Here is a 20,857-nt window from a genome sequence, read left to right as displayed (position 1 = left end):
AACTCGGCAAGTTGGGTCGTGGTTCCCCAAACTTTTCTGTTACTGGCCAAAATCGTCGAGTCTAGGAGATGACTCAGCGAGTTGGACATGTTTTTGGGTATGAAGATTGAAGAACTCGATGAGTTCAAGGAAGAACTCGACGAGTTGTGAGTGAAATGTCCCGACTTTGTATAAAGGGGAACTCAACGAGATCATGAATGAACTCGACGAGTAAGATCAAGATTACAGGGTTGCATGGATCATGGAACTCGACGAGTCCATGAAAGAACATGACGAGTAGGATCGACATTTCAGGGTTTTATGGATCATGGAACTCGACAAGTTGATGGACCAACTCGGAGAGTTGAGTCAACTAGGATGTTGACTTTGACTTTGACCATTAACCAGAGTTGACCCTTAAAGGGGTTATTGATGGGTTTTGGCCATATGAACATTCCTATGTGCACATGCAACCCTAATGCTTGGATCTAGGTTTCTCTAATTGAACATACATTGAATCCAAGAATTCTAATGGCTAATAGAGTATAATAACAATATAAAATAGAGATTAGAAGTTTACCTTGTATTACTTGCTTGATCTTCTTGTCCTTGAGGCTTTAGAGTCACAATTGTCACTCCTCTAATGGCTTACAAACACCAACTAGCAAGAAGATGATTTAGGAGAGAGGAGAGAGGATCAAATCGGCAAGGGTTTCTACTCAAAGCATGAGTCACGAATTCCCTTAGCCCTAGGGGTCTATTTATACTTGTAAAGCTCCTAGGGTTTTACCCTTAAACCCTAATTGGATAACTTAGGCCCTAAGCAATCCAATACCCTAATAGATAAGCCCTTTGGACGATTTCTATGACTATCCTAAGCCCCAAAATCGTCCCCCTTATCCATAAGGGATTTATAGCCTAAAGTGCAACTATCAAACAATTGACAGTTTATACCCCTTTATTTAATTAATCTCTTTAAGTCACCAAATTAATTCCTAATTAATTTATGGCTTATATTAATCAAATAATAATATTATTATTCCTTATATTATTCTTATAATATATTAATAATATTCCTTCTCTCATTATAAATCATCCTGTCAAGTTGCTATGGTGAAGGCAACCCAAAAGGACCATGCACAACCGGATCAAATACTTGCCAAATATAGTTGTAGCCTTAGACACTATTCCAACAGTTTCCCACTTGGATAAGTCTAGTAACTATATATACAAGTATATTTCGATTAGCAATCATAGCTCTCAAAGACGCTGTCAAACTCTGATCTAATCAATCTTGTCCTTCAGATAAGGGATCGTACAATCCTCTGTTTAGATATCATGCTGACAATTCTATGGAACCAATTTGTCTAGCATTTGGTTTCTCGATCTCTGATTTATTCGACATAGAACTTAATCGAACACATCAATTTAGTTCTGACTGGGCCTGACACATAAGTCAAATCAAATCATCGAGCGGCCAAGATATCGCTTTTACCTTCTTAGGATAAAAGTAACAGATAAACTTCGACTTATATGCATTTACTTATTTATTAATCAACTATACACAACAATGCGTTTTATAACATCAAGTTACTGATGCGGTTTCGCATTATCAATGTATAACCAATTAACAAATAACAAACCATATATCTTGGTTTTAAGACCATATGATGTTATCGTCTTGCGATCACCCTTTCTATCACATTCCATAAGGTGATTCCAGCAAGCGCGGGTTTGTTCCAATGCTCAAAACTAGTTCATAAGCACTCATGAACGTTGCAGCAACCTTTTGCTATGTCTAATACCATTTAGACAATCTACACACCAATTCATGACAATCTTCATTCATACCTACTTCCAACATATGAACGATTGTGGACAATTTGAATAATTTGATTATTCTTAATAAACTCAATTACTCTGGAAGTCAAAACATGCAAAATGAAACAATAGTTAAACAATTCACATATGACAGTAACATTACTCATAAATAATACTCTTTTATTTAATCATCAAATGTTAATTACATTTATCTATTACACGTTTCTACTACTATCTAATCTATACTAACATCATCCTTTAGCCCAATACTCCTAGCATGCTGCAAGTGCTTAACCCTACTCAGTCCCTTCGTAAGCGGATCTGCTGGGTTATCTTCTGATGATATCCTCTTCACTACGAGTTGTCCTTCTTCTACTCTATGTCTAATAAAATGATATTTTCTGTCGATATGTCTAGATCTACCATGATCCCTCGGTTCCTTGGTCAAGGCAACTGCTCCTTCATTATCACAGAAAATCTCCATGGGCTCCTTTATGGCAGGTACAACTCCAAGATCACCGATGAAGTTCTTTAACCATATTCCCTCCTTCGATGCTTTGCTCGCTACAATGAACTCTGATTCGCACGTTGAATCAGCTACGGTTTCCTGCTCGGAACTTTTCCAAGTCACTGCTCCTCCATTCAGGGTAAAGACCCAGCCCGACTGCAAACGGTAGATGTCTTTGTCGGTTTGAAAACTGGCGTCACTATACCCTCGCACCTTCAAGTCATCACTCCCTCTGAGGACTAAGAACCATTCCTTCATCCTCCGAAGGTACTTAAGGATATTCTTAACCGCAATTTAATGGGCTCTTCCAGGATTCCCTTGATATCTGCTAACCATGCTCAAAGCAAAGGCTACATCAGGGCAAGTACAAGTCATCGCATACATGATTGAGCCAACTGCGGAAGCGTATGGTACTCGGCTCATTTCTGCTATTTCAGCTTCGGTACTCGAACTTTGAGTCTTACTCAACTTGGCATTACTTTATATCGGTAATTCTCCCTTCTTCGAGTTTTCCATACTAAAACGTTTCAGTACTTTATCCAAGTAAGTGTTCTGACTAAGTCCTATTAGTCTCTTACTTCTTTCTCTCACTATCCTTATTCCCAAAATATAAGAAGCCTCTCCGAGGTCCTTCATAGCGAAGCACTTCCCGAGCCAGGACTTAACTTCCTGCAGAGTCTGGACGTCGTTTCCTATGAGTAGTATGTCATCGACATACAGAACGAGGAAGCTTACTGTACTCCCACTGGTTTTGACATATACACACGATTCATCTTCGCTTCGTACAAATCCAAACTCTTTGACTTTCTCATCGAAGCAAAGATTCCATCTGCGAGACGCTTGCTTAAGTCCATAAATGGACTTCTCAAGCTTACACACTCTATTCGGATGCTTCGGATTGACCAAACCCTCTGGCTGAGCCATGTAAACATCCTCAGCCTACTTCCCATTAAGGAAAGCGGTTTTGACATCCATTTGCCAAATCTCATAATCATGAAATGCGGCAATAGCTAGCATCACTCTAATAGACTTAATCCTCACAACTGGTGAGAAGGTCTCATCATAGTCAACTCCGGGAGTTTGAGTAAAGCCCTTCGCAACCAATCGCGCCTTATATGTGTATACGTTTCCATCCACGTCGGTCTTCTTCTTGAAGATCCATTTGCACCCAACGGTCTTACGTCTGGGCACATTATCAACCAAATTCCAAACTTGGTTGTCATACATGGACTGGATCTCGCTGTCCATTGCCTCTTTCCATTTCGCAAACTTCGGGCCTACCATGGCTTCCTTATAGCTATTAGGTTCATCTAGATTTATTAGTGTACCATCACTAATATACGTGTCCCCTTCGGTAGTAATATGAAAACCATAAAATTGGGGTTGAACTCTAACTCTTTCGGAACGTCTAAGAGGTAAGGACTCGTCAATCGGTTCAACTGGAGTTTCCTCCTCGGGTTGAGTGCCAGCGTTAGAGGTTCCTTCATCTATCGATTCTTGAATCTCTTCAAGCTCGATTTGCCTCCCACTGTCTCCTCGGCTTATGAGTTCTCGCTCTCGGAAAACTCCTCTCCTCGCAACAAAGACAACATTGTCCTTCGGTCTATAGAAGAGTCTGATCTCCTCCTGAGACTTCTGAGCCTCCTAGGATACTGTCGTAAGCCGCAGCCACAGGATTAATATGTGGAAATGGCAAGTACACACTGTGCACCACGATCTTGACGTTGCGGATGACGTCCGGCACCTTAATCCTCACATAGTTCATCCTCATCGGCGCCGAGGTCAAACCTCCACCGAATATCCAAAGGATTTCTACGGGTAGCCGATGAAAATACATCGCTCACTACGAGGTTTAAGCTTGTCCTGAGTATCTCGTCTTACGAAAGCCTCGCAATCCCAAACCTTGATATGTGCTAATGAGGGAGCTTTCCCTATCCACATCTGGTGAGGTGTTTTGGCAACCTTCTTAGTAGGGACTCGGTTAAGGATATGGGCGGTAGTGTCTAAGGCATACCCCCAAAAAGAGATAGGCAGTGAAGCACAACTCATCATAGAGCGAACCATGTCTAACAAGGTTCGATTACGCCTTTCTGCCACACCATCCAATTGTGGTGTTCTAGGTGGCATCAATTGTGAAACTATTCCACACTCCTTGAGATAGTCGTGGAATTCAAGACTTAGGTACTCTCCTCCTCGATCGGATCGAAGCATCTTGATTTTCCTGCCCAATTGATTCTCCACTTCATTCTTGAACTCTTTGAACTTTTCAAAAGTTTCCGACTTTTTCTTGATTAAGTAGATATACCCATATCTACTATAGTCATCGGTAAAAGTCACATAGAAGCGGTTTCCATCCTTCGTGGGTGATCTAAACGGTCTACATACATCGGTACGTATTAGGTCCAATAGACCCTCACCCCTTTCACATGTACTTGTGAAGGGTGACTTAGTCATCTTTCCAAGTAAACAAGACTCGCAAGTGTCATCTTCCCTAAGGTCGAATGACTCCAACACTCCATCCTTTTGGAGTTGGGCTATGCGCTTCTTGTTGACATGTCCAAGACGACAATGCCACAAGGATGCTCTATCCATACCATTGGAAGAATCCATGCATAAAACATCATTTCCTAAGTTATCTACAATCATAACAATTTCATAAATTCCATTACATGGTATAGCTTCAAAATATAAGACACCATTTAGATAAGCAAGAATAGAACCATTCTCATTATTAAAAGAAAATCTAAGACCTTGTCTAAAAAAACCATGAAATGAAATGATGTTTCTAGCCATTTCTGGCGAATAGCAACAATTGTTCAAATCTAAACACAAACCATTCCTAAGCACTAAAGAATACACTCCAATCTTGGTCACAGGCGACGATCTTCTATTCCCCATGATTAGATTTATTCTTCCATGCTCCACATCCCTATTTCTTCTTAGTCCCTGCAATTCATAACAAATATGGTAACCACAACCGGTATCAAGGACCCAAGAAATAGCATGAGATGAATCGTTAGATTTAATTGTATAAATACCTGCGAAAGATGGCTTGATCTTTCCTTCCCTTATGGCTTGCAAGTAGTCTGGGCAGCTTCTCTTCCAATGCCCTATTTTATGGCAATGATGGCACTCTGCCTCCTTAGGGTTAGGACATGGTTTAGCAGGATCAACTTTCGTCCCACTAGAAGAGGAACCATCTCGGGACTTTCCCTTGCGGTGGCTCTTAGACGGAGCCTTCCTCTTCTTGCCTCTTCCTTGCCCAATGGCCAAAACAGGAGCAGCGGGTGGATTGGCAGTGGGTGAAACAGACTAGTCCTTTAGGTTGCTTTCAGCAACCCTAAGGAGACCTTGGAGCTTGCTTAGGGTGACTTCTTCCTTGTTCATGTGGTAGGTCATCCTAAATTGATTGTAACACGGAGGCAAAGAGTGAAGCACCATGTCGATCGCCAAGTCTTCCCCAAAGTCAACATTCAACTTGCGAAGACGATCGACATACCTTTGCATCTTTTGCAGATGCACGGTAAGAGATTCTCCATGACCCATTTTAGTGGAAATCATGTTAGTGAAAATCTCGTAACGCTCTTGCCTCGCGTTCTGGTGGTATCTCTCCAACAAGTCTTGGTGCATTTCGTACAGATACATGTCCCTCAGGACTTTTGGAATTCGGCATTCATGGTGGCTATCATGATGCAATGTACCTTCGTTACATCACGCTCGTGAGTTTCAAAAGCGGTCATTTCAGCCAGAGTAGCGATTTCTGGGTTGATTTTCTCGATCTTCTCATCTAGGACATACTCCTTGTCCTCATAGCGAGCAATCGTGCGAATGTATCTTATCCATTCGCTAAAGTTCGTCCCATCGAAAGTAACCTTTTGACAAAGGCTCATCAATGTGAATGAACTAGCAGCAGCGTTGTTTGCGTTCGATATCTACAAATGGAAAGGACAAAGATAGATTAGAATATGAATCCCTAATTATCACCCAATAAGAAAAATTACGGCTAGGATCCAACAACAATATTTACATATTAGAAAAGGGATGCCGTAATCCAACATGCAAATAATATGAAGGTAAGTGAATGACGATTCACTAATTCTCCGCCATGAAAACATAACTTTAAGTTCTAAATGTATTGAGAATTCCTAGGTTTGGATGAGATTCATTGAAACTTTTCAATGGCACGTTTAAATCTCGATATGCCCCTCTCGTTTGTGACTGGGATACCGTGGATCACAAAGTGGGTGTGAATTACCATGCAAATTTACATGGTGCCTTCATTGTAACGATCACCTATTCTATGTGCCGGTAAATCACACACGCTCCATCGAACTATGATAAACAATGAATCACCCTTTGACACCTTTGCTTAGAACCAATTAGTGTGCCGGTAAACCACACACGCTCCACTAACTTCTTAGCAAGGATGCAAAGTGTAATTTCATGGGATTGCATCAATTCACTTTTCCTAAAGTAACTAAGATTAGGAATTTTGAAAAACATGTAGTTAGTTTGTATTTCATATTATACTTTTAATGAAGAGATGAGGTTGCCCTATCCTACCTGTTCGACTAACGACCCTCCACCGATCAAGCAAGCGGTGGGTGTGAGTGTACACCCATTAAGCGCCATTTTATAGGCAGCAACCTTATACCCACCTTATAGACCGGCTTCGTGAATGAGGCCTACTAACGGTAAGACTAGCATTTTAATTATACATACATACATATATATATATATATATATATATATATATATATATATATATATATATATATATATTAATCTTGTAATATTATATTAGTATAGGGTTGGATTTTAAACTTGTAAAATTCTAGGGTTTGAAATTTAAATTGTCTAAATTAAACTTTTAATCACAAAACATAAATTTCAAAACTTGAGGGCAAGTTTTAAACTTTTAAAACATAGAGGATCAAATAACAAGTAATCTTAATTAACAATTAATTCCATAATTATCCATATTTGATTTATTTAATGATTTCTTGCAAAACAATTTACCAATTTAATTAAAATAATTAATCAATTATCCCATAAGGAAACAAATATTTTATTAATTGATAAATATCTTCAATTAGGTCAAGAATATACTCATATATATCATAAAATCAGATTTATATTGATCTAATATGATTAAGGCAAGTATCTCAAAGAAAAACAGCAAGAAATCCCGAATATTGCTCTTTCTGACGCTCGAACTCGCCGAGTACCCAGATGGACTCGCCGAGTTGAGCCTACTCGCCGAGTACCACCATGGGACTCGCCGAGTTCATCAGGCAGGGGACAAAAAAACGATTTTTTTCAGCAACAAACAAGCAATCAAAGTATCAATTCAATAGAAACCAATCTAGGCTCTGATACCACTGATGGGTTTTGGCCATATGAACATTCCTATGTGCACATGCAACCCTAATGCTTGGATCTAGGTTTCTCTAATTGAACATACACTGAATCCAATAATTCTAATGGCTAATAGAGTATAATAACAATATAAAATAGAGATTAGAAGTTTACCTTGTATTACTTGCTTGATCTTCTTGTCCTTGAGGCTTTAGAGTCACAATTGTCACTCCTCTAATGGCTTACAAACACCAACTAGAAAGAAGATGATTTAGGAGAGAGGAGAGAGGATCAAATCGGCAAAGGTTTCTACTCAAAGCATGAGTCACGAATTCCCTTAGCCCTAGGGGTCTGTTTATACTTGTAAAGCTCCTAGGGTTTTACCCTTAAACCCTAATTGGATAACTTAGGCCCTAAGCAATCCAATACCCTAATAGATAAGCCCTTTGGACGATTTCTATGACTATCCTAAGCCCCAAAATCGTCCCCCTTATCCATAAGGGATTTATAGCCTAAAGTGCAACTATCAAACAATTGACAGTTTATACCCCTTTATTTAATTAATCTCTTTAAGTCACCAAATTAATTCCTAATTAATTTATGGCTTATATTAATCAAATAATAATATTATTATTCCTTATATTATTCTTATAATATATTAATAATATTCCTTCTCTCATTATAAATCATCCTGTCAAGTTGCTATGGTGAAGGCAACCCAAAAGGACCATACACAACCGGATCAAATACTTGCCAAATATAGTTGTAGCCTTAGACACTATTCCAACAGTTATGAGTATGAACGGGTAATTAAAGGAGATTGTTATATGTAGGAGTTTGAGAGGAGTTGATCCCAGAGCCGAGGACAGTTCAGCTACTATGCGACATTGAGGTGTGTTACCTTCCAGTCAGAGTAGGTCGAACGCACCAATGTTGGCCCACTAGTGATTGATTATAGTAGAGATGATCGCTTTTGTGATAATTGTCTGGTATGCCACTATCTGTTATGCTATTTGTGCTAGTATGATATGATATGATATTATGTGATAGTGGTAGGAAGGGGACTAGTCCCCGGACCCGGTTGAGGGCAGGGTAGGTTGGGCACCCAGATATGCCTGATAGTATGTTATGCTATGTTTTTATGTGGTAGTGATAGGGGTGAAATAGTTCCCGTTGTTAGTTGAAATAAACTGGAGGGTAGGTCGATATCCCATATATGCCTGGCAAGGTAGGTCGAGCACCCAGATATGCTTGACAAGGCGTAGGTCAGGCACCCCGATATGCCTGACGAGGGTAGGTTGAGCACCCAGATATGCCTACCAATATGTTTATTGTATGGTATGTGGTCTGATGCGGGAACTCACTAAGCTTTGTGCGTACAGTTTCAGTTTTTATTTTAGGTCCTTCTTCTTTAAAAGGAAAGGAGTCGGTACGGTAGCAGCGCATCAAACACACGATTTTCCGCATATGAGATTCTTGGAATTTGTACTTTGACATTGTTATTATCTTATGATATGCTTTTAAGACATCTGATCTATGGTTTTTATGAAATAATATAAATTGATGATGTTTTCTATAATATTATTTATGAATCGTTAAATCAAAAATGAAATTTTTGGTCTTGAATTTTTGGGATGTTACAAGTTGGTATCAAAGCCTTAGTTTGAGGGATTCAGACACACCTTCGAGGGTGTCTGGATTCAAATTGAGGGTTTGTTTAAAATTTAAAATAAAGAGTTTTGAGAAAGAACAAGGTGCACGATGCATGCAATTGGCTTCCCCAAGATGCCCATACATATTTGTTATGATATATGATATGACTATGAGAACTTCATGCTAGATTAGGGTTGAGGATATAGGAAGGATGCCTTATATGCCTATTGTATATGTATGAGAACTGCATGCTAGATTAGGGCTAAGGATCTAGGAAGATGCCTTATGTGCCTGCTATATGTACTTATTGAATTACATGCTAGAACTGATTAGTCAGTGATATGATGGCTTGAATAGGATATGCTTCATTTGGTTACTAAATGTTTGAATGTTTCTTGCTTTGTGCTTTTAGGAGTTCTAGTTATCTTTAACTAATTAGTAAACAAATACGTTAAGTTACATATTGTGAGGAATAAATAATTTCATAAGGTTAGGTCTAGCCCTATTTCACAGCTCTTGTCTGAGTCCAACTATTGTAGGGTAGGACCTCTCATTCAAAAAATTATTTGGTCTTAGCGATATGTAATGGTATTCGCGAGCTAGTTAGGTAAAGGTAGCATGGATTTTTTATGCAGTTGATGGCGGAGAGTATGTTGTAGAGTTATCCTAGGGTAAGCCTAGGATGTGAGTAGTGCAGCGAGCAGTAGTAGTGAAAGGGACTTGGTGAAGTCAAGGCAATCATTGAGGAAAGTACGAATAGATGTGGAAGGTAGTATGGGCCCGTACTACTGAAAGCAGAGGATCCATACTCGAGTCAAGGAGGGCTAAGATAAAACTAGGGAACTTGTAGAGTGTGAGACGTCTCAAGGTTATGTATGACCCAGACGATTATGTGTTTTGTTTCAGAATGGTGGTGACACGTCACGGAGCAGGAGGTTCAGGGTCTGGGTGAGGTTTAGGTTCAGGTTCGGTTGTAGGTTCCGAGCCAATTGATGAGGGACTACACGAGTTCATCACATCTGAGATTATGAGAGGCATCCTTGAGGCGGCCCCGATGATTTTTGGGTCGATCACGGAAGGGATCATCGAGCTGATGGAGGAGCGTCTCAGGGAATTCTGAAGTGACATGGCATCCGGCTAGACAGGGAAACGCACACTCTCCTTCAAGGATTTTAGGGGATGTGGTGCGCCAGACTTTCACAGGGTGAAGGACCACATTGTGGCCAGGAGGTGGATTACAAACATGGAGTCTGCTCAGTTGACAAGCTTTTGCCCTGAGGGGTCGAAGGTCTGGTATGCTACAGGATGTTTCAGGGACAGAGTTAGAAACTGGTGAGAGGCGGTCAATGATTCGTTGGGAGCCCGAATCGTTGAGGCTATGACCTGGCCGGACTTTGTGACCAAGTTTAGGGCTGAGTTTGCACCAGTTGTGGAGCTTCAGCAGCTAGCCATGGAGTTTCTGGATATGAGACAGACGACTGAGTCGGTGGCGTAGATTACCGCCAAGTTTAGGGAGAGGGCCTTACTGGTGCCTCAGTATGCAGGGGATGAGGAGATGAGGAAGCCTCGGTACCACGCCATGTTGAGGGCTGACATCTGGAAACATGTCAGCTACTCGGCATGCCCGGCCTTAGATGATATGATAGCCAGGGCGAGGGAGGGGGAGATTGACATAGAGCACCCCCGGAAGAGGAGAGCGGAGGCTGGGCAGGTTATTGGGGTTTTGGGGAAGAAACCTAAAGGATCTGATTCTTGATCGAAGGGTCAGCAGGGTCGAGGCCACCGTGGGAAATGCAGCAGGCCACATGAGCGAGTTTGAAAAGCTGGGGGCTTGGGTTGCTACAAGTGCGGCAAGACTGGGCACTTTAGCAAGGATTATATAGCCCCAACCCCTACCATTCAGATGTCAGACCTGATTAGCTTTCATTACCATAAGAGGGGCCATAAAAAGGCCAAATGCCCTCGACTGACATCAGGAGCGCCAGTGGCGGCGCCAACTCCAACGACTTTGTGGATCACGAACGGCCGACAGGGCAATACGGATGCTCTAGTAGTGAGGAGCCGAGCCTTCCAGCTGACCGCCAAGGAGGCGTGTTCCACACCGGATGTGGTGAAGGGTATATTTTCTTCTCCCTAACTCTTATTACATGTCAGTTATAATATTTATGTTCTATGTTTTATGTGTTATGCTTAGGATCATTCCATGTGAACGAAATCCCAGTACAAGTGTTATTTGACTCAGGGGCGACCTGATCATTTTTCTCTCTTGCTCTTAGCAAGAGGTTCTCCGAGTCTTCGGGCATGTTGAATTGCCCTTTAGAGGTCGAGATTGCTGACGACCGATCTGTCCGGGCATTAGAGGTTTTCAGAGATTGCATTTTGAGGTTGTATGAAGAGTGTTACCTCGTGGATTTAGTTCCCATTCCGTTGCATGGGAACAAGGTAATCATCGACATGGATTAGTTGAGCCCTAATGGGGAGGTGATTGACTATGTGCAACAGTTGGTACCTTTCAGGGGCCCTAAGTGGGGGAGAGCTGGTGATTCAGTATGAGAGGCCGCAGCGTGGACCAACTATGTGTTCGGCAGCAAGGGCAAGACTCTACCTTCAACAGGGTTGCACAGGGTATGTCGCCTACATTATGGATACCCGGGAGGCGGGTAAGGTGACTGTGAGTGATGTACCAGTGATGTGAGAGTACCTAGACGTATTTCTAGAGGAGCTGTGTGGCATACCTCCGGAGAGACATATAGAGTTCAGGATCAACCTAGTCCCTAGTGTGGCTCCGATAGCCAAGGCACCATATTAGGCCGATCAGTTCGCCTTGGGGAGCCCCGATCCTATTTGTGAAGAAGGGCGGGTCCCATCGGATGTATATAGACTAATGGGAGCTGAACAAGGTAACAGTGAAGAACCGTTACCCACTCCTGAGGATTGATTATCTATTCGACCAACTACATGGGGCATCTTGGTTTTCCAAGATATATTTGCATTCAGGCTACCACCAGATGCGAGTCACAGATAAGAATGTACAGAAGACTGCTTTCCGGACTCGCTATGGCCACTACAAGTTCGTGGTGATGCCCTTTAGGGTCACCAATGCCCCGGTCGCGTTCATGGACCTCATGAACCACGTATGCAGACCGATGCTGGATTAGTCTGTGATCGTCTTTATTGATGACATCTTGGTTAACTCCAAGACACAGGAGCAGCATGAGGAGCACTTGTGAGAGGTGTTGGATACCCTCAGGAGGGAGAGCTTGTATGCCAAGTTCTCCAAGTGCGAGTTCTGGTTTAACGATGTGCAGTTTATGGGGCACCTTGTCAACCAGAACGGGATTTTGGTTCACCCGGACAAAATGGAGGTCGTGATGAGATGGGAGGTTCTGAAGTCTCCATCTGAGATTCATAGTTTCCTCGGGTTAGCAAGCTATTACCGGAGATTCATACAGGACTTCTCCAAGATAGTAGTACCCTTGACCCGATTGACGAAGAAGGTCGTAGTCTTTTGCTAGGGGCCTGAGTAGTAGGCAGCGTTCGAGACGTTGAGACAGAGGTTGTGCCAGGCACCGATCTTAGCCTGCCACCAAAGGGCGTGGAGGATTTTTTAGTGTATTGTGATGTGTCCATTTCGGGTATAGTTGTAGTATTGATGCAGAGGGGGCACGTCATCGCCTACACCTCGAGGCAGTTGAAGCCTCACGAGGTGAACTACCCGACGCACGATTTGGAGTTGGGGGCGGTTGTATTTGGTGACACTACCTCTATGGGGTCCGTTGTACCATTTACACGGACCACAAGAGCTTGAGGTATCTCATGGATCAGCCAAATCAGAACATGAGGCAGTGTCGGTGGCTAGATGTTGTGATGGATTATGACTGTGAGATCCTTTACTACCCAGGGATGGCCAATGTGGTGGCCGATGCACTGAGACGCAAGGCATTCACATCCCTGATTAGAGATATCTGCCTAAGGATGACAGTAGTGACTCTGCTTCTGGATAAGAGTCAGGAGGCCTAATAGGAGGCTATGAAGGAGGAACACCGGAAGAGTGAACGTATAATGGGCCACATTTCCTCCTTCGACTATCATAGCCGCAGGTTGTTGACCCTTCACTGCCGAGTGTGGGTTTCGTATGCAGACGGTGTGTGCCATATCCTAATGGAGGAGGCGTACAAGTCCAAATTTTCCATCCATCCTGGGGAAACGAAGATGTACAAAGATCTTCGCCCTGATTACTAGTGGCCCTACATGAAGCGGGATGTAGCATGGTACGTCGAGAGATGCCTAACCTACAGGAAGATCAAGGCAGAGCACCAGAGGCCTCACGGCAAGACACAACTGTTGGATATCCCTATGTAGAAATGGGAGGATATTACTATGGATTTCATCACGAAGCTTCCCAGGACCGTACGGAGGAGTGGATTCGATTTGGGTCATCATGGATCGGTTGACCTAGAGTGCCCATTTCAATACAATCTGAGAGACTATTTCGACTGAGAAGCTGGCCGACATCTACATCAGGGAGGTAGTAGCTCGACACCTAGTGCCAGTCTCCGTGATTTATGACAGAGATGTACGGTTCACTCCAGATTTTGGAAGACGTTTCACAATGAATTGGATACTTTTCTGCACTTTAGCACGACTTTTAACCCGCTGAAGGATGGTCAAAGCGAGCGGACCATCCAGACTCTGGAGGATATGATGAGGGCATACGTCCTAGACTTTGGTGGTAGCTTGGATACCTACCTTCCCTTGGCAGAGTTTTCCTACAATAATAACTACCACACGAGTATTGACCATCCTCCCTTCGGGATGTTATATGGGAGGAAGAGCAGACCCCCAACATGTTAGAGTGAGGTGGGGCAGAGGGTCGTGAAGAGTATCGGGGTGGTATTCAAGATGATAGAGAGGATCCAACAGGTCCGGAGTAGGCTTCAGATTTCTCAGAGTCGACAGAAAAGTTACGCCGACAAGCGCCGTTCGGACTTGGAGTTTCAAGTAGGAGATATGGTTCTCCTAAAGTTGTCACCTTGGAAAGGTGTCATCCAGTTCAGGAAGCGGGGAAAGTTGGGCCCTAGGTACATTGGTCCTTTCAGGGTTATAGCCCGGGTGGGCAAGGTGGCGAATAGGCTGGATCTGCCAGCCGAGCTTAGTCAGATCTGCAGTAAATTTCATGTCCCCCAGTTGCAGAAGTGTCTAGTAGATGACTCTGCAGTGGTACCTCTAGAGGTTATTCAGGTGGACGATGGTATGAACTACATCGAGCAGTCGGTAGCCATGCTCAACAGGAAGTTGAAAGATCTGAGGAACAAGAAGTTCGAGTTAGTGAAAGTGCAATGGCAGCACCGCAAGGGCTCGAAATGGACTTGGGCGCTGAAGGACAAGATGAGGGAGCACTACCCAGAGCCTTTCCCAGACGTATCAGACTTTGAGAACGGAGTCTAAAATAAGTGGGGGAGATTTGTAATGCCTGGATCCTGGTATGTACTTTAAACCAAATTATTCATTTTTGGCAAAGGGACTCGACGAGTTGGAGGCCCCAAACTCGACGAGTAGAAACAGATTTTGGACGCAGGACTTGAAGTCTACTCAGCAAGTTGAGACGCCTTAACTCGACGAGTAGGGCTCCCAGAGTGAAACCCTAATTTTCAGGGTTTACACCCTATTTAAGCACCTTAACCTCCAAAGTGTGGCCTCATTTGCAGCCTCCATCACCCCAAACCCTAGCTACAAAACCCTAATAAGTTTTTGAGTGTTTTGAGCCATTCTTGGTACTCTCTTGAGGTTTTGAAGAAGTGGAGACTTGAGGAAAGTGAAATGAAGTGAAGGAGAAGAGTAGATCCAAAAGTAGAGCTTCATTTTTGGTTCACCTGAGGTATAAAGATCTTACCTTGCTTATTGAGTGTTTAGATCTAGTTTTAGGGCTTTTTCTCCATGTTTTGGTTCAATAATGGTGGCCTTTAGGATTTGGATATCCCCTATGGAAAGAACCTTCATATCTAAAGCTATTAAGGGACTATGTGGCATAAAGGTGCCAACTTTATGGCCATGGGAGTCCCATGCAACTCGTGAACCACCTTTTACGTCCTTTTGAACTAAATAACCCATGCATGTACGTAAAGTTAGTAACTTTACATGATATATTGACCCTAGGGGACCAGATCTATTGTTTGGAAGAATTGAACCCGATTGGAAATGACTGAATGGATTTAAACTATGGGGAACTCGATGAGTTGTTCATGCAACTCGGCGAGTTGGATCGTGGTTCCCAAACCTTTTCTGTTACTAGCCAAACTCATCAAGTCTAGAAGATGACTCAGTGAGTTGGACATATTTTTGGGTTTGATGATTGAAGAACTCGACGAGTTCAAGGTGGAACTCGATGAGTTGTGAGCGAAATTTCTTGACTCTGTATAAAAGGGAACTTGACGAGTTCATGAAAGAACTCGACGAGTAGGATCGAGATTCCAGGGTTGCATGGATCATGGAACTCGACGAGTTCATGAAAGAACTCAACGAGTAGGATCGAGATTTCAGGGTTTTATGGATCATGGAACTCAACGAGTTGATGGACCAACTAGGCGAGTTGAGTCAACCAGGATGTTGACTTTGACTTTGACCATTGACCAGAGTTGACCCTTAAAGGGGTAATGAGTATGAAATGATAAATAAAGGAGATTGTTATGTGTAGTCGTGTAGGAGTTTGAGAGGAGTTGATCCCAGAGCCGAGGACAGTTCAGCTACTATGCGACATTGAGGTGAGTTACCTTCCAGTAGGAGTGGGTCGAAGGCACCAATGTCGGCCCACTAGTAGTTGATTATAGTATAGATGATTTTCTTTGTGATAATTGTCTGGTAAGCCACTATCTATTATGCTATTTGTACTAGTATGCTATGATATTATGTGATAGTGAGAAGAAGGGGACTAGTCCCCGAACTCGGTTGAGATATACTGGCAGGGTAGGTTGGGCACCTAGATGTGCCTAACAGTATGTTACGCTATGTTTTTATGTGGTAGTGGTAGGGATGAAATAGTCCCTGTAGCCGGTTGAAATAAACCGGAGGGTAGGCCAGGCACCCAAATATGTCTGGCAGAGTAGGTCGAGCACCCAAATATGCTTGACAAGAGGTAGGTCGGGCACCCCGATATGCCTGGCGACGGTAGGTTGAGCACCCAGATATGCTCAGCAGAATAGGTTGGGCACCCAGATATGCCTGGTAGTATGTTTATTGTATTGTATGTGGTATGATGGGGGAAATCACTAAACTTTTTGCTTACAATTTCAGTTTTTGTTTCAGGTCCTTCTTTTTCGAAGGGAAAGGAGTCGGCATGGTAGCAGCGCATAACACACACAATTTTCCGCATATGAGATTCTTGTGATTTGTTCTCTAACATTGTTACTATCTTATGACATGATTTTGAGTTAAAAATAATAAGTTTAAAATATCTGAAATTCCAATGAGGAAAAGGGGGACATCTGTCTCTGAAATAAAGCATAAGTTTTGACCAAAATTTGTTTTTGTCGATTATTTGTAACATTCCAAAAGTTCAAAACCAAAAATTTCATTTTTAATTTAACAATTCATAAAACATATGCTTTATTATACTACATCTAAACTGGATAATGATTGCTGAATATCACATAATGATCCACAAAATATACATCCAACTGCCACTTTTGAAAACATTACATCCTAGTCTATGGACCATTTTGATAAAAATAAAAAATTATTAGTAGCATTTGCAATTTCACAATTTCATGATGATCAATTTGGTATTTAAGCATAAAACAGGGGGTGAAATGAGAACATTTCAACCACGTAAAAGAAGCGGACCCACAAAAACCGCAAGTTAGTTAACCATCGACTGGTCCCACATGCTCGAGGCAAAACGACAGCATATCATCTTCCCCTTAGACCTAGCATATATACATCACCTCCTCCCGTCGTTAGTTTCCACCGGAAGCAACCAACCAACGATGTCGTATTACGCAAAAGGCCACCGCTATAACCCCAACGAAGACGAAGACGTCGATGATTTCGACGAGTTTGATCCAACCCCATATGGCGGCGGATACGATATTACCCTCACCTTCGGCCGCCCTCTTCCTCCCTCCGATGAAATATGCTACCCTCAGTCGTCAGCCTCCTCCGGCAGCTACGGTTCCGGTGGCTCCAGTTACCAGTCCCACGGGGGGAATTCTTCATACGGTGGTGGGTCGGGTATTGGGAGGAGGAACGATGACGAAGGGTCCGGCCACAGGCGGCAGAGTGGATCGGGGTATGGAGGAAGGAGTGAGTATGATAATCCAAGCTCGGAATATGGTTCCGGGAATCGGCGGAAGAACGATTTAGATGGGTATGGATCTGGTCAGGGCGGAGGGAGGAGGACTGAGAGTGGTGAGTATGGTGGTGGACGGAATACTTATGGACGTAATGATGACGATGAAGATGATAACAGGAGACCTTCATATGGTCGACGTAACGACGATGATGATGACCGGAGAAACACATATGGCAGACGAAATGATGATGACGATGATGGTCGGAGAAACACATACGGTAGGAGAAATGATGATGACGATGATGATCGGAAACCTAGCTACGGCAGGCGAGATGATGACGATTACGATGGTTCTCGTGGCAATAGATATGTGAGTTCCATCAACCTTTTCTTTAATATTTTTCATTTTAGCCCCCTATATTTTTCCATTTTTCTAAAAAATGCACAAAACTTTTGCAGGGTGATGATGATAGGAACCGCTTTCAGCATCGTGGACGCTACGATGAATAAAAATCCGTTTTATTCAGAAACTGTTGTTTTACCGAATAAAGTACAATAACATGCGTTCTACAGACACACGAATGTTAAACAAATCTTTTGGTTTTTACACATTGTGTAAAACCATGCATCGTTTTGTTTAGAAATTTTGTTTTGTTTAATAACCATACAAACTTTTTGAGTTGTAACAAATAATCACATAAAGACAACATTGTTATTAATTTAAATTCGAAAGCTCAAAACTTAAACAAGTGTTAACTACCAAAACCAAGAATAAGAATGGTCATCTAGACCATGATCAACACCATGTTGTTGAAGCGACTGCTCAATCGAGCCCAGTATGGGCTCAACTATTGCAGCATTAGCATAATGAAAAGCAATTTCGGCTCGAATTTTTGCTAGTTGGCTTTGTGCGATATTTAATTCTTGTTGCAACCATGGAATTAATCCTACACACCCGTACACTGGATCTTGTATTCTACACTTAGCTTCATAGTACAACGTCTCAACCGCAGTTGCTCGATCTTCCACGGGTAATTCCTAATTAAAACAACAAAATAATAAGTCATCTTTTTTTTTTTCTGAAATGACATTAAATTTAAGATATGATAAAAAGATTATGTTTAAGATTGTGATTACCTCAAGCATCTTCCCAATGTTGCTAGCACCATAGATTCTATGAACGCAAGTGAATCTTTGAGGATTATTGGGAGGGAAATAAGGTGAGAAAATACAATCGGAAGGACATCTTCTTCTGAAATACTTGCAAACAGCACAACGTGTGGAAGTCATTTGATGTGAATTGAAGAAATCTAATGAGAGATTTGGTTTTGATCTTACATTTTTGTAGTAAAATCTTAGGAAGATTGTAACGGCTAATTTGTTTTAAATTTTGGTTGTAATAAGGAAAGTCATTTATGGATGAAACCAATATGGTAATTTTTCATTAATTTATTTAATTTGTTTTATTGAAAAGTTATAACCTTGTTAAATTTGTAACGGCTATTTCTAACCTTGGTAGCTCATAATTTTTGTGAATTAGGTTCATGATAATAGATTATAATTTATATCTGAAAATTTTAAAATTATAGTGAAAAAGTTGAACTTATTTATGTTAAAAGTGCATTTTTTTCAACGGCAAAATGATATTATAAAGGAAAAAATACCAGTATTAACCTCATTGCAATTTAACTCTCCAGAAGCACTTTCTAAAACATGAACAAAAGCACAAGGGCAAAATGGTAAAATGTCCCAATATACAGGTGCTAAGTCGTCCAAAGATGGTCAAAATTACAGAAATAGCCTGATACCAGTTTCCAATCAATCCCGTTCGAAATATAATCACAACAAAAAACGTATCCTTTAGCGACCATGAATATCGTCGCTTGATGACACCTGTCGGCGACCTTTAGCAACGACGCGTACCATCGCTAAAGGGTCATCGCTATTACCTCGTAGCTAATACTCCTCTATCGTCGCAAATAGTGTCGTCTTTAATGCTTGCCGTTGCTAAATGGTCACTATCGTCCCTACTGCCGTCGTCTCTATTACCTTTCCGGCCAGCAGTCGGAGTTTTTCCGGCTACTCTTTCCGGAATCGGTTGTCATCGCAATTGGTCAATGTCGTCCCTAAAGGTGTCGCTGCTATTGTTTTTTTTTTCTGAAAAAACAATTTATTTATGATATTAGTTTGTATATATAATAAAATACAACTTTAATAAAAATACATACCACATTACATAAAACATCAAATATACAACATTATATAAACTATCTAATAATCTCAAATAAACATCTAATATATAATCCATAAACAATCTAATAAATCTCAAATGACATCATCCATAACATAAAACAAGAAAATACTATTTGTCTGCGTCTTCAAAATCGTTGTTTTCCTCGTTGTTGACTTGGTTTTAAATGAGCGGATAATGTCTCCAATGGCCGTCATAAATGTCAGGTTTTGAAGAAAAGCATTCACATCAACATCTTACAATTAAGTCATAAGCACATTAAGTCATTAACAATTTAACAAACTATCAAACCATCAAACCACCAAATGCATTAAGTTGGCAACAATTTAAAAAACCATTAAACCACCAAATCAATTAAGTCTTTAACAATTTAACAAACTACAAAACTACCAAAAATTACTATAAATGCATCAAGTTCTTAACAATATACCAAAGCTACCAAATTCTTTAAGAATTTAACAAGTACCTGTATTAGTTGCGGTACTTTTGATTGTGACTGTCATTGGGATTGAGAACTTGTACCCACAGCTGAAGAATGTTTAGGCCCAATGCCTCTCACATACCCCTTCGAGTACCTAACACTTTCTCAAATATTGTGATCCAATCAATGGTGTCTGGATCACCACCAGAGTCGGCTATGTGATGAGTTTGTATATTAAGTCATAAGCACATTAAGTTATTAACAATTTAACAAACTATCAAACCATCAACCACCAAATGAATTAAGACGGTAACAATTTAAAAACTATTAAACCACCAAATCAATTAAGTCTTTAACAATTTAACGAACTACCAAACTATCAAAAATTACTATGAATGCATCAAGTTCTTAACAATATAGCAAAGCTACCAAATTCTTTAAGAATTTAGCAAGTACCTGTGTTGGTTGCGGACCTTGTGACTATGAGACCCACTGGGATTGAGAACTTGTACCCGCTGCTGAAGAAGCTTTAGGCCCAATGCCTCTCACATCCCCCCTGTGAGTACCCAACAACTTCTC

The 20,857-nt window shown here is 41.5% G+C and overlaps 2 protein-coding genes across 2 annotated transcripts; one reads left to right on the top strand and one right to left on the bottom strand.

Annotated features, from left to right (window-relative positions):
* Positions 1 to 17,293: 17,293 nt before the first annotated feature.
* LOC145100752 (glycine-rich protein) lies at positions 17,294 to 18,873 on the top strand. Its single transcript, XM_079037896.1, has 2 exons — positions 17,294 to 17,976; positions 18,066 to 18,873. Exons 1-2 carry the CDS (start codon positions 17,302 to 17,304, stop codon positions 18,114 to 18,116), a joined length of 726 nt encoding a protein of 241 aa, XP_078894022.1. The 5' UTR covers positions 17,294 to 17,301; the 3' UTR covers positions 18,117 to 18,873.
* Positions 18,363 to 18,896, bottom strand: LOC145100753 (LOB domain-containing protein 23-like). Its single transcript, XM_079037897.1, has 2 exons — positions 18,744 to 18,896; positions 18,363 to 18,644 (listed from the first exon to the last, which is right to left on the bottom strand). Exons 1-2 carry the CDS (start codon positions 18,894 to 18,896, stop codon positions 18,363 to 18,365), a joined length of 435 nt encoding a protein of 144 aa, XP_078894023.1.
* Positions 18,897 to 20,857: the final 1,961 nt, after the last annotated feature.

Source organism: Lactuca serriola, chromosome 4 (genome assembly GCF_051521515.1).
Source record: "Lactuca serriola cultivar US96UC23 chromosome 4, Lser_US96UC23_V15, whole genome shotgun sequence".
NCBI classification, from domain to species: Eukaryota; Viridiplantae; Streptophyta; class Magnoliopsida; order Asterales; family Asteraceae; genus Lactuca; species Lactuca serriola.
Note: the sequence above shows the minus strand (reverse complement) of the source record. Positions and strands in the feature narration are given on the sequence as shown.

What these genes read in the sequence shown, in the direction of transcription:
- LOC145100752 (XM_079037896.1), top strand. Translation starts at nt 17,302, where the DNA reads ATGTCGTATTACGCAAAAGGCCACCGCTATAACCCCAACGAAGACGAA. An exon ending in GTTCTCGTGGCAATAGATAT is followed by an intron (nt 17,977 to 18,065) that starts GTGAGTTCCATC and finishes AAACTTTTGCAG; the next exon opens with GGTGATGATGATAGGAACCG.
- LOC145100753 (XM_079037897.1), bottom strand. Translation starts at nt 18,896, where the DNA reads ATGACTTCCACACGTTGTGCTGTTTGCAAGTATTTCAGAAGAAGATGT. An exon ending in ACATTGGGAAGATGCTTGAG is followed by an intron (nt 18,645 to 18,743) that starts GTAATCACAATC and finishes TGTTTTAATTAG; the next exon opens with GAATTACCCGTGGAAGATCG.